The sequence below is a fragment of the Saimiri boliviensis genome, chromosome 2 (assembly GCF_048565385.1).
Source record: "Saimiri boliviensis isolate mSaiBol1 chromosome 2, mSaiBol1.pri, whole genome shotgun sequence".
NCBI lineage: Eukaryota > Metazoa > Chordata > Mammalia > Primates > Cebidae > Saimiri > Saimiri boliviensis.
The window spans coordinates 64,515,731-64,529,112 of record NC_133450.1 but is presented as its reverse complement, the minus strand read 5'-3'; the positions used below and the strand labels follow the sequence as shown (position 1 = coordinate 64,529,112).

The 13,382-nt window shown below is 53.4% G+C and overlaps 1 protein-coding gene across 5 annotated transcripts in view; it reads right to left on the bottom strand.

Moving 5' to 3' along the window:
* The window catches only part of CCDC88C (coiled-coil domain containing 88C), a 153,567-nt gene that overhangs the window by 38,614 nt on the left and 101,571 nt on the right, over positions 1-13,382 (bottom strand). For all 5 annotated transcript variants that reach the window (XR_012516237.1, XM_010350565.3, XM_074393471.1 and 2 more), the window contains 5 exons: positions 9,959-10,096; positions 7,412-8,482; positions 4,012-4,139; positions 2,156-2,297; positions 841-1,029 (listed from right to left, as the gene is read on the bottom strand). Coding sequence is in view for 4 of the 5 variants with exons in the window: in XM_010350565.3 (XP_010348867.3) it covers positions 841-1,029; positions 2,156-2,297; positions 4,012-4,139; positions 7,412-8,482; positions 9,959-10,096 (1,668 nt within the window). In the remaining variant the exon portion in view is untranslated. The remainder of the gene's footprint in view (positions 1-840; positions 1,030-2,155; positions 2,298-4,011; positions 4,140-7,411; positions 8,483-9,958; positions 10,097-13,382) is intronic.

Below are 13,382 nucleotides of genomic sequence, written 5' to 3'. Positions count from 1 at the left end.
GCCACTTCCCTCGTCTTTTTAATGTGTTCCGTTTTCTGTTCAACACCCTAAGAGCGTGTTTCTGTGAGCTAGTTCCATTTCCCATTGACTCCGACCCTGAGTATCTCGAAGGACAGGGAGTCAAAGCTTTAGGCTACAGCCTTGCCCTGCTCAGGGGTGACAGCAAGTAGAATAAGTTGCATCACGTTACATGAGACCAATAAAGACCATGTTAAAGTCTGCCACCAAGTGGGCTAAGGGCCAGGACCCATAGCCTTTTACTATCCCTTATTAGCATGGGACTTTGGGTCAAATCTCTTAAATTCTGTTTTAGTTTTATCATCTATCAATAATGACAATCACCACTCTGGACTTCATTAAGTCATTATTGAGAGGCAGTCAGAGGTATGGACATACATTAGCAAACTTTTTCTAGAAAGGACCAGATAGGAAGTACTTTTGGGTTTGCCACCCATGGGGTTTCTCTCTCAACTCACTGTCACTGTAGGGGAAGCCGCCCCAGACAACCTGTAAACAAAGGGCATGACTGTGTTCTAATAAAACTTTATTTATAAAAGTGGGTGGGGGCTGGAGCTTCCCAACCCCTAGTACTGAGCACTGAAAGACACAACACTACAGGAAGAGACTGAATTGCCATGAAGACCATGTGTGCCCTGATGTGAGAAACACTGAAGGGACCTCGAAGAGGAGCCCACGGGACCTGCAACTCACGACGTGTCCAACTCAATCTGGCTAAATCTCCTGTGTTCTTTACAGCAGTGACACATCATCAGTGGGACTCCTGACAGGCCAGTCTCTGTCTTTCTCCCCAGTGGACCATGTCCGGGGCAGCCCACTCACATTCCGCTCCAGCTCGATGGCCCGGTCCTTCACTCGGAGCAGCTCCATGGTGGCTTCCTTGTGGCTGGGCCCCCAGGCCTCCTTCCCCTGGTGACTGGCGGCTGTCTTCCCCGCAGGGTGTTTGAAAGAGTTCTGCAGGTGCTGCCCCTCTCCCTGGTTCTGCCTGAGGATCTCACACTCCTTCTTCAGCTACGGGTGTGACCATGAGCAAGGAGGCTTTAGGCAGAGGCAGCCTGGCCTGGAGCCCCGAGTGTGTGGCTGAAGGCGGCCCGAACAACACCCTCTGCTCCCTCCCCCCGTCAGCCACCCTAGTGCAGGTGAGCCAGACACACTCCTTTGGCTTTTGAGGGGAAGGCGCCGACCCTCAGCCCTACATTTTCCCTTCCGGAGAGGACAGGAAGGTGGGGGCCTGTGACCCCTTCCTGCCTCAGTCCCTGCTTTAGCCACATGGCTTCCTGCTTTCCTGAGCCTCAGTTGTCAACTTCCTAAAACAGAGGTGAGGCTGAGGATACGGGGAGTGAACAGGGATAAGGTCTCCAAGCCCTCGCCGGCGCTGGAGCAGCTTCATCCAGATTCCTGCTCAATCCTGCAGCCAAGAAGCATGGCATGTGTTCAAAACTGAGGCTGGAAGAACACGTGTGTGCAAGGGGGGAGTGTGTGCTCACCTGATCACCTGTGGGAGGGTGCACACTGAGGACACATATGTGTCGTGTACACCTGCGTGTGAGCATGTGTGTGTGGAGTGTGCACACATGGCGGGCACACGTATGATGTATATAGAGCATGCATGTACATATGTAAACAGCACGTGTGTATGGAGAACATGTGCAGATGTATGTGGAGAGGGTATGTGTGGAGAATACACATCTATATGCAAGTGGAGAGCGTCTTCATACATGTGGCGAATATATGTGCACGCATGCACCCAGGAGGAGACATGTGCACGTCCTCACGAGCCCCTGTGCTCCGTTTGTCTCATTGGAGAGCACCCGTGAGACGCTGCAGGCCGCTGCTCAGTGCCCGATGTGCAGTTTCACGGAGGGCGCTCAGGGGTGTTCCCACATCTTGCCTGGTGGACTGGGTGCTGCTCTAGGCCACTGCCCGCCTCCCCGAAGACCTGTGGCTCTTACTCTGGTTCTGTGTGGCCCTAGTGCGTGTGATTCTGAGGGTGGCTCCCTAAGGCACCCTGCAGCACATCCACAGGTGCCCGAGGAAACGGGTATCCAGGCCACCCCTCTGCTATACAGGTTGGGGACTGGAAAGGGTGAGGCCGAGAACGGGCAGCTGGGCCCGACAGCGCACCCGCCACGCTCACCATCTGCAGCTCGCTCTCTAGCTGGCGACTGAGGCTCGCCTTCTCTTCCATCTGTGCTTCCAGGAGCACAATCTTTTCTTCTTTCATGGCTAGTGTTGTTTTTAATGCTGACTCATTTCTGCCCTCCAAAATCTTGTATTTTCTGGAAAATACGAAGGTATAATAGTATCACTTATCTACCTCTCCCCCCAGGTTCCCAGTGTCCTCGCTGCCAACACATCACTCCTTCCATAAGGCTGGTTACGGAGCTGCAGCTTTTGGCCTAGAAGAACCAGGTAGCCAAAATTCATCTTCCCAGGGCCCTTCGGGGGTTCCCTGGGTGGAAACACCTGTGATACCTTCAAAGGTGACACCACTGCTACAGTTTCACAGTCATTGTCTTAGGGAGGCATTATGATTGCCATTTTACAGAAGGGGAAACTGAGTCTCAGAAAGGTTAAGCAACTTGCCCAAGGTCGCAGTGCTAGGTTAAGTGGTAAGTCCAAGGCCTTTCCACCAAAGAGGACTCCTACTGTAAGGCATGTGATCTTCTCAGTTACGAGTCCAGGGAAAGTCCAAGATGTTGGATTTCCTTAAAACACAAGGGCCGGGCGCGGTGGCTCACGCCTGTAATCCCAGCACTTTGGGAGGCCGAGGCGGGTGGATCACAAGGTCGAGAGATCGAGACCATCCTGGTCAACTTGGTGAAACCCCGTCTCTACTAAAAATACAAAAAAATTAGCTGGGCATGGTGGCGTGTGCCTGTAATCCCAGCTACTCAGGAGGCTGAGGCAGGAGAATTGCCTGAACCCAGGAGGCGGAGGTTGCGGTGAGCCGACATCGCGCCATTGCACTCCAGCCTGGGTAACAAGAGCGAAAACTCCGCCTCAAAAAAAAAAAAAAAAAAAAAAAAAAAAAAAAAACACAAGGTCAGGCTGAGCACTGTCAGTCACACCTGTAATCCTAGCACTTTTATGGAAGCTGAGGTGGGAGGAATCAGTTGAGGTCAGGAGTTCAAGACCAGTCTAGCCAACACGGTGAAACCCCATCTCTACTAAAAAAAAAAAAAAAAAAAAAAAAAAAAAACAGAAAAATTCGCTGGGCATGGTGGTGTATGTCTGTAATCTCAGCTACTCAGGAGGCTGAGGCGTGAGAATCACTTGAACCCAGGAGGCGGAGGTTGCACTGAGCTGGGAGTCTGTCTTAAAACAAACAAACAAACAAACAAACAAAAAACCCCCAAGATAACATTTAAGAAAACATTGCAGGGAAAAACTGTAATAGTCGAATTTTTAAATAAAATTAAGAAGTGTGGCTGGGAGCAGTAGCTCACACCTGTAATCCTAGCATTTTGGGAGGGTGAGGTGGGCAGATCTTTGAGCTCAGGAGTTCAAGACCAGCTTGGCCAATATGGCAAAGTCCCCTCTCTACAAAAACCACAAAGATTAGCCAGGCATGGTGGTGCACGCCTATGGCCCCAGCTGAGTAGCAGTCTCCAGCTGGGGCTGGAGGATTGCTTGAACCTGGGAGATGGACAAGGAGGTGAGCCAAGATCCTAACACTGCACTCCAGCCTGGGCGATAGAGCCAGATCCTGTCTCAGAAAAAAAAAATTAAGAAGCCTTTTCATCAGACAAAATCTCCTTCTACAACTGCCCAAGAACCTCAAGGAACAAGAGCTGGAATAGAAAAGACAAAGGCACTTTGGGCTCAAGAAACCCCTGGAAGTAGAGAGTTAATGGAGGTCTCAAGTGAGGGTGAGCAGCCTGCAGACTGAAGGGTGGAGGAAGTGCTCCCATAAGAGAGAGGAGGAGGAGAAGGAGGGAGGGAGGGAGGGAGGGAGGGAGGGAGAGCGCGCACGTGCCCGAGCGGCCTCACGTGTCACTGCCGCTGTCATCCTCCTGCAGCAGCAGCTCCCTGTTGAGGCCGACCTTCTCCAGCTCCTGGCTCAGCTTGTCCAGCTCACTGCTCAGCTGTTGGCTCTTCAGCTTCTCCAGCACCAGGTCCTGCATGATGGGGACACAGCAGGGGGACAGGAGCTCAGCAAAACAACAGCAGGGAGGCCAGGCACCAGGCCTGCTGGGTGTGGGCCACTGTCCACCCAGGCCATGGCTGCCTCCATGTGGAACGAGGGGACTCTGAACCCCAGGGACGTTCTTCCCGAGGAAAGCGAATGCGTGCACGTGTCCAGCCCTCCTGCTGCTGAAAACCACCAGACTAGGTGGCAGTGTGTCAAAGATGGGTCTAATATGCCACTTCTCTAAGTCGTGTATTTGAAATGCCACTTATGTTGAACGTTTAGTAGTAGGTTTGATTTCTGACAACATGACTGCCTTTTCAACGGAGCAACAAGTAATTCAATGTCCCTCGTAGGCATTTTGAAAGAGAAAATATGTAAAGAGGGGAAAGATTGTATTTCAAACACTGGATCTGGTTTACTTTTATTTTTTAGAGACAGTATCTTGCTCCGTTGCCCAGACTGAAGTGCGGTGGTGTCATGTAGCTCACTGCAGCCTTGAACTCCTGGCTTAAGCGATCCTCCCACCTCAGCCTCCTCAGTAGCTGGAACTACAGATATGCACCAGCAGATCTGGCTAATTTCTACATTTTTTGTAGAGTTGGGGTCTTGCTGTATTTCTAGGTTGGTCTTTAACTCCTGGCCTCAGACAGTCTTTCTCCCTTGGTCTTCCAAAGTGCTGGGATTACAGGCATGAGCCACTGTACCCAGCCTTGGTCTACTTTTCAAAACGTGGGTGTTGAATGCATGTCAATGATTCACTTCCTCCACCCTAGTTTATGTGAGCACCTCTCCGTAGCTCTCTAGGTAGTGACCGTTTTCTGCCTGGTGTCACAGTCTCACATGCATGCTTAACTCTCCTACTAAATCTTTGGTCCTGAAGGGCAGTGTGACAGAGACAGTGATGCTTACCACCTGCTCCCCCAAATTTCCCAGCCACCCTGCATCAGCTGAAGCCAGGTCACCAGCTCTGGCAAAGGTGAGAGTGACGTGGGTCACTTCCTGGCTGAGGCATAGAAGAGCCTGTGTGTGACGTTCAGCTGCCCTTTCGCCTGCCCTGGCAACTGCCCAAGCCTGGTGTTGAGACGGTGGAGCCGTGAGATCCAAACAGCCCGCACTGCTGCTCAAGCAGAGGACAGACTCCCTGGAGGCTCCCCCGGACTCTGGTGAGCAAGAGGTAAGGCTTGCTGTGATGAGCTATGAAGATGCTGGGTTGGCCACTGTAGCCCAGACTAACTTACACTAACGAGCCGGGCTCTGCCTGCGTCCAGATTTTGGATCTCTCCCCAACAGCACACGGACCTGCCAGCACGGATGGTCAGTCATCTTTTTCGAATGTGGAAACTGCTCAATGTTCACCAAACTGATTTCCTGCTCTTGTGGCAGCCTGTGGTTAGGTGTGGCTGTGCTACTGAGCCCCGCCCATGCATCGTGACTTTCCTCGTTCTCACCTCTACCCACCACATGCCGAGGAGCCGGAAGAGGACTCCACTGGGGGTGCCTGAGCCTCAAGATCTCAAGATGGCAGAAGCCAGGCGCCTGAACTTGGCCTTAAGTGCGATAATTCAGGTGCCTGGCTTCTCCCATGTGGACGGGCCCCCACACTAGACCCTACATAAGTGGGACTAAATGGCGCTGGGCCACTCAGCTGCTGAAGCCATTTCCCAGAGCAGCCATCTCCCCATACTAAACAAATGCCCAGGTGGCCCACACAACACATGCCAGGGTAGGAGAACATGGAATTCTGGAGAATTTTATATCCCTCAAGACACTAACATGTTCACACTCTTTGACCCTGTGATTTGATTTCTAAGAATATACCCTAAAAAATAGTTTGACTGAGCCAGGTGCAGTGGCTCGCACCTGTAGTCCCAGCACTTTGGGAGACCAAGGCAGGTGGATCACTTGAGGTCGGGAGTTTGAGACCAGCCTGACCAATATGGGGAAACCCTGTCTCTACTAAAAATACAAAATTAGCTGGGCGTGGTGGCACATGACTATAATCCCAGCTACTCGGGAAGCTGAGGCAGGAGAATCACTTGAACCCAGGAGGCGGAGGTTGTGGTGAGCCGAGATTGTGCCACTGCACTCCAGCCTAGGCAACCAGAGCAAATGAAACTCCCATCTCAAAAAAAAAAAAAAAAAAAAGTTTGATTCCTAAAAGTCTGTATGTACCAGGATGTCTAGTGTTGTTTAAAATAGTGGAAAATAGGATTCTAAGAAAAAATAATTAAATTTTAAAAAATGAGTTAAATTCTTCAGGAAAGGATCCTAGAAAAAATTTTAAAATAATAAATAAAAATAAAATAGTGGAAAACACTAAGATAACTTAAACGTCCAAAAACTAATTACAGTAAACCTATAGGATTAAATATCTTGGCCAGGTGCAGTGTAATCCCAGCACTTTGGGAGGCTGAGGCAGGCAGATGATCTGAGGTCAGGAGTTCGAGACCAGCCTGGTCGAGATGGCGAAACCCCATCTCTACTAAAACTACAAAAATTAGTCATGTGTGATAGTGCATGTCTGTAATCCCAGCTACTCAGGAGGCTGAGGCACAAGAATCGCTTGAACCCAGAAGGTGGAGCCTGCAGTGAGTTGAGATTGCACTGCTGTACTCCAGCCTGGGCAACAAAGCAAGACTCTGTCTCAAAAATAAATATGGGCCAGTTGTGGTGGCTCACGCCTGTCCCAGCACTTTGGGAGGCTGAGGTGGGCAGATCACCTGAGGTTAGGAGTTCGAGACCAACCTGGCCAACGTGGAGAAACCCCATCTGTACTAAAAATACAAAAAATTAGCTGGGTGTGGTGTTGGACACCTATAATCCCACCTGCTCGGGAAGCAGAGGCACGAGAATCACTTGAATCTGGGAGGTGGAGGTTGCAGTGACCCGAGATGGCGTTACAACGCTCCAGCCTGGGTGACAGAGTGAGACTCTATCTCAAAATAAATAAATACGTATCTTGCAGCTACTGAGAAATCGTGGCTTTGAAATCTAAATAACAAAAACCACAACATCATAAATAAAAACCAGGACAGCTCACCTGTATGTGAGTATGACATCACACACGTCTGTATACACATGCGCAGGGAAAATGAGGAAATGAAACAACCCAAACTATGAGGAGTGGTTATCTCTGGTTCGCAAGATTGTAATACATGGTATTCACTGGGTTCTTGGACCTTTGGGTATTGCTGTTTAGAATTAGAGAACCTACCACCACCTGCCCACCCCCTCGCAGGGTCACCTGTGCCCACTCACCTCCCTCAGGGTCGTCAGTGTCCTCGCATGCACGGTGACTTGCTTGGTGAGGTCCCGGTTGTCCTTCTCCAGCTCCTTCAGCTTGCCGGCCGCATCCCGGCAGCGGGCCAGCTCCTTGTCCAGCGCACGGCTCTCCTTCTCAACGGCGGACAGCTTGGCGGTGCTGTCGTCCAAGACCGCGTCCTTGAGCTCCACCTGCTGCCACAGCCGCTTGGCCTCCTTCTCCAGCAGCTTCTTGTCCTTCTCGAGCTGGGCCACCTCCTGCTCCAGGGCCTTCCTATCCTTCTCGGCCCCCTCCAGCTGCGTGTTGGCCAGCCGGAGGGCCTCCAGGTCCCGCCGCAGCGTCTGGCGCTCGGCCTCCAGCTCGCCCAGCTCACTCTCCAGGGCCTGCGTCTTGCGGCCGCTGCTTTCCAGGCTCTGCTGCAGCCGGAGGTTCTCGGCGCTCACGCTCTGGTAGCTGAGCTCCAGGCGCTCTGACTTCTTGCCCAGCGCCTTGAGCAGCTCCACGTTCTTCCTCAGCTCCTCCTTCTCAAGCTCCAGCTGCTGGTTCTCCCTCTCCATCTGCGCCAGCTTGGTGCTGGTGAAGCGCAGGGTCTCCACCATCCGTCGCAGCTCCAGGTTCTCCGCGTCCAGCTGCTTGTTGTCGCGCTCCAGGCCCTCAAGCTGCAGGGACACGTTCTGCAAGGTGTCCAGAGACTTCCTCAGCGTCCGATTCTCCAGCTGCAGGCTCCGGCTCTCATGTTCCAGGGCCGTGACCTTCTCGGTGGCCGACTCCAGGGAGGTCAGCTTCCTGGCCAGCTGCTTGTTCTCCTCCTGCAGTCGCTGCAGCTCCCTCTCCAGCTTCTCCGCCCGCTCCCCCTTCTCCCTGGCCTGCTCCAGGTCCCTGTGCAGCTGCCGCTTCTCGAACTCCAACTGGCTGAGCTTGCCACTGGTCTCCGTCACCGTCTGGTGGAGGGCCTTGTTCTCCTTCTCCACGTCCTTCATGCGTGCCTCGCTGCTGACCTGTGACCTCTCCCGCAGCGTCCACACGGCTCGGTTGAGGTGGTCCTTTTCCTGCTCAAGGTCCTTGATCTATGGGAAACACAACGGGCACGATCCAGGCTGCTGCAGGAACCTATTTCAGTGACTTAGGCTCACACCGGGGAACGGGAGAGAGAAAGCCTTGAACGGCCATCCTACCTGCACTCAGACGCTGTCTGCATGTCCCCAAGGCCCGACGGACACATGTGAGTGGGCACGGACACCATGACTTAGATGGCTCAGAATACGCTTGGAGCAGTCAGGATGGCTTTAAAACGTAAATTATCTCTCTCTCCCTTGATTAAGTTTCAGTGGTTTCCTTGGTCTCTGCTGGCCAGGCCCTGCCCACCTCTGCAGCCTCTGCTATGCCACACTCCACCCAGCCCGGCTGGCTGTGAATACTGTACATGCAGATCCCTCTGTTTGGAGTACTTTTCTCTGGCCATCAACCTCAATGGTTCCTTCTCATCCTCGGTGTCAGCTCCCCAAAGCAGCCTGGCACGATGATTCTAAGGGGGTCTGCACCCCAGTATTCTCTCCCTCGGCACCCTATTCCCTCGTAGCACCCTCCTGAGATCATCTCGCCTGTCACCTGGAAGTTTGCCTTCCCGGCTGTGAGCGACATCTGGGCAGGGCCCTATCCATCTGCTTACCATGCGCCATTCCAACCCTCTTCTCCGGGCTTTTTAGTCCTCTATTAGACGTGAAGATAAAATACTCGGGGCCCGGCATGGTGGCTCATGCCTGTAATCCCAACACTTTGGCAAGCTAAGGCGGAAGGATCACTTGAGCCCAGGATTTCGAGACCAGCCTGGGCAACATAGCGAGACCCCCATCTCTATTAAACAAAACCAAACCAAAACACTAAAATACTTGGTACCCCGGCATAATCTGCAGGCAGAGGTAGTCACATGTCAGTTCTGGCCAACATGACGTCTACGGAGCTTCTGAGAGGGCTTCCCTGCGCCTCTGAGCCCTCCACCTTTCTCCTGCTTGCACCTTAGGGACGTGCAGCAGCCACTGCTGGGGCTGGCGGAGCCGCAGGCGAGAAGCCTGGTTCCTGATGGCGTCCTTGAGCCACTACATCAGCCCTGGACTGCCTGCCCTGGGGCTGCTCGTAGTGTGAGGCAAATAAAACTATGCAGGTCTGCGGGGGTTCTCGGCTGGGGCACTAAGTGCATTCACAGATGGAGCATTCCTCGCCCTGCACACTCAGGAACATGGAGCAGCATCCTTGGCCTCTGGGTGGAGGACCCACTCCATCCCAGGAACCGCCCTCTCCCTTCCCCCAGGTCACAACAATCAAAAATGTCTTGAGACATTGCCAAATGTTCCCTGGGAGGCAAACTTCACCCCACCTTTTCCCACTGCCATCTGGAAAATTGAGAATTGCTGGTTTAAGCTGCAGCTAAGCTAGGTACAGGTAACTCACACATCCACAATACAGTACCAGGAATGGCTGTCATCTTGGCTCTCCGTCTTGCAGGCAGGGGTTCTAGGAGAGGCGTTAGCGGCGGAGGCACCCACCTGCCTGGCTTTGTCAGCCTTTAAGGTCTCCATGTCACTCTGCAGCTGCTCCTTCTCTCTGATCAGCTCCTCACTGAGGGTCTCCAGATCTTGGTTGCTCTGCTTTTCCCTCTCCAGCTGGGTCTGTAACTTTTCAATCTGCAGAACCAAAAGACCCAGCCCAGTGCAGATGTCAGTCCCACGAAGTAAACCATTATTTGAAACAAAACAAAAACCTCTCAGCCCCACAGAACGCACTAATGGGTCTTTTCTCAAGGGAAGACCTCCTGGCATCATTCTGTAGCAACCCCCCCACCCCCAGAAAGGTCACTGGCATCAACCCATCACCATCCCCCTAGCCTCCCTCTGCCCCATCTTTGCTGCCATGTGCTCCACTGCCTGGGGCCACCACTGCTAGGTACCCTCGAGGGCTTCACATGCATCCATCTCCCTGTCCTCCCGGAGACTCCCTGCCTTGGCTGGGAATGTCACCTGGCTGCTCAAGCGGCCCTCTGTTATATCTCTTCCGCTTTCATCTCCATGTAAATCTTCTCCAAGCCCTGTCCTTCCCACCTTTTCTACGTCCACCACCTCCAGCAGAGGCCAGGCCACATGTCGTCTGCCTGGACAGCCACCCACTAACCTGACATCAAGCTCTTATGCCAGAACCCACCTGTGCCCAGCCTCCTAAACATGAACCACCTAAACAGAGCTCCTCACGCTTCCCGGTGCACACCAGTGCCCGGAATGACTTGCTGAAATGCAGAGTCTGACTTAACCCTTGCTTTTTTTTTTTTTTTTGAGATGGAGTTTTGCTCTTGTTGCCCAGGCTGGAGTTCAATGGCACAATCTTGGCTCATTGAAACCTTTGCCTCCCAGGTTCAAGCAATTTTTCTGCCTCAGCCTTCTGAGTAGCTGGGATTACAGGCACTCACCACCACACCTGGCTAATTTTTGTATTTTTAGTAGAGACAGGGTTTCGTCATGTTGGCCAGGCTGGTCTCGAACTCCTGACCTCAGGTGATCCACCCATCTCGGCCTCCCAAAGTGCTAGGATTACAGGTGTGAGCCACCGCGCCCGGCCAACCCTTGCATTTCTGATTGCTGCTACTTCTGGTCTAAAGGTGTGATTTCCTGGGTCCTACCTGCCCTTGCTGGACCCCTCATCTTTTTCATTCTGTAATTCTTTGCCCTACACTCCAGTCCATCCCTGAAGAACGCCCATGCCCCTGACGGACACTTGCTATGCTGAGACATGGGCTGGCTGCAGGCCTTCTGGCCCCCAGAGGGCTTCCTGTCCTCCCTGCAGTCCCTGGCTCGATGACGGTCTTGTGTAGTGCAGGACCCTGCCCCTCAGCTCCCATGCTGCAGATGTCTTTACATGAGCTGCTCCTGCCTCTCATAACAGACCCCCAGAGGGTTGCCCCTCTTCTTCTAAAAATAAGAATTCATTTTCCTTCTTGACACAGAGAATGATGACTTCAATGCAAAAGCTACAGACAGTGGAGGGAGGGGCTTCTCTAGGACCCACAGAGGTGCTTTGAGTTACAGGGAAAGAGGCTTTACCTTCAGGGAAATGTGGTTTCCACAGAGGTACCACACCAATGCAAGCGTGCAGCCTGGGCTACACTCGGGGTAAGTGGAAAGCCAGGCTGGCACTAGGGGCCCCTGTGGGACTTGGCAGGGCCAATGGACTTGCTTACTGACTAGGAAATGCCAGCTGGAGGGCTGAGGTTGAAGAGGGAAATTCAGCATGAGCTGAGCTGGCTGGGGGTCTCTAGGGCTGCAGCACAGCCCGCCTCCTCCTGGGGCTGAAGGGTTCACCTGTCAAACGCTGGAGAGCACCCCTTACATGTCAGGCTCTGGGCTGGGTATTTGGGCCAATACAACAGTCAGTGAGATGTGGACAGAGGGTGAAGGGAGAACCACCCTGCAGGGTAGGGCCAAATTCCAGCCAGGCCCAGGGCAGGCCGAGGACAAGAGGGAGGACAGGCTCCAGGGACAAAGGACGACTCTGCCTGCGAACAGCGGCCCCTCCCTTCCAGCGCCCCTGAAATCAGGGAGTGTGGGCCAAGGCAGGGCCTCCCGAGGGCCACAGCAGGAGAGGCTGGCCAGGGCCAGGGAGGAAGTGGGTAGGGCCTGAGAGATCAGCATCAAAAGTCGTGATGGGTGGGCAGTGCCCCTGCCAGGTCCTGTTTGTACAGAGGAGGGGCCACAGCAGACGGGACAGGGATGCCCGAGCACCACCCTGGCAACCTGCCGGGAGGTGACCTGACTGTCACTAGGCCACAGAGATGACACTGCAGGCTTTCCGGGGGAGAGTCATGAGGACCCGCAGCCTTTCTCACCTTCCTAAAGGTCGATTCTTTTTTTTATCACGGCCAAGGTTGGATGGCCCCTTATGAAAACATGTCCCATGCTAGGCCCACATGAATCTAAGAAACAAAAACGCTGAGCCAGGCGAGGTGGCTCGCACCCATGATCCGAGCACTTTGGGAGGCTGAGGACTGCTTGAGCCCAGGAGTTTTGGGACCAGCCTGGGCAACATAGGGAGACCCCAGTTCCAAAAAAAAAAAAAAAAAAAATTAGCTAGGCATGGTGGTATGTGCCTGTGGTCCCAGCTACTCGGGAGGCTGAGGTGGGAGGATCACTTGAGCTCTGGAGATCGAGGCTGCAGTAAGCCACCATCACACCACCACACTCTAGCCTGGATGACAGAGCAAGACCCTGTCTCAAAAAAAACCAAGTCACTTTCCCCGTGCTGCCCTGCACCGGGAGACGTGGCATGAGATGGGGGCGTTTTCTGTTGTCCTACACAGAGGAGAAACCACCTGGCAGGCAGCTAAAACACTGCAAGGTACACAAAGCTTCAAAAGGACAAGAGTGAGGAGCCAGGCAGGAGAGGTCCCACGAGGGAACTCAAGGGACCAGTTCCCAGAATAGGGGGACTGTTCCCAGCCTCAGAGATCAAGAACCTGCAGAGCGCCCGGGCGCGGGGGCTCACACTGCGAGGCCGAGGTGGGTAGATCACCTGAGGTCAGGAGATCAGCCGGGCCAACACCGCGAAACCCCATCTCTACTAAAAACACAAAAATTAGTTGGGCAAGGTCGCGCACGCCTGTAGTCCCAGCTACTCTGGAGGCTGAGACAGGAGAATCGCTTGAACCCAGGAGGTGGAGACTGCAGTGAGCCGAGATCACACCACTGCACTCCAGCCTGGGCAACACAGCGAGACTCCATCTCAAAAAAAAAAAAAAAAAACCCAGCAGAGCCAGGGGAGCCAGGTGTCCTGCCACAGTGATGCCTCAGTAAACGACACTGCCAGGACTCACAGTGGGTTGGGAGACACCCAGACGTGCCCGTCCTGCATGGCAATCAACCAGCAAGAGCGCTCTGGCCTCTTCCCTCAGACAGAATCTGACAGCTGGTGTGTTCAGAGCCCACG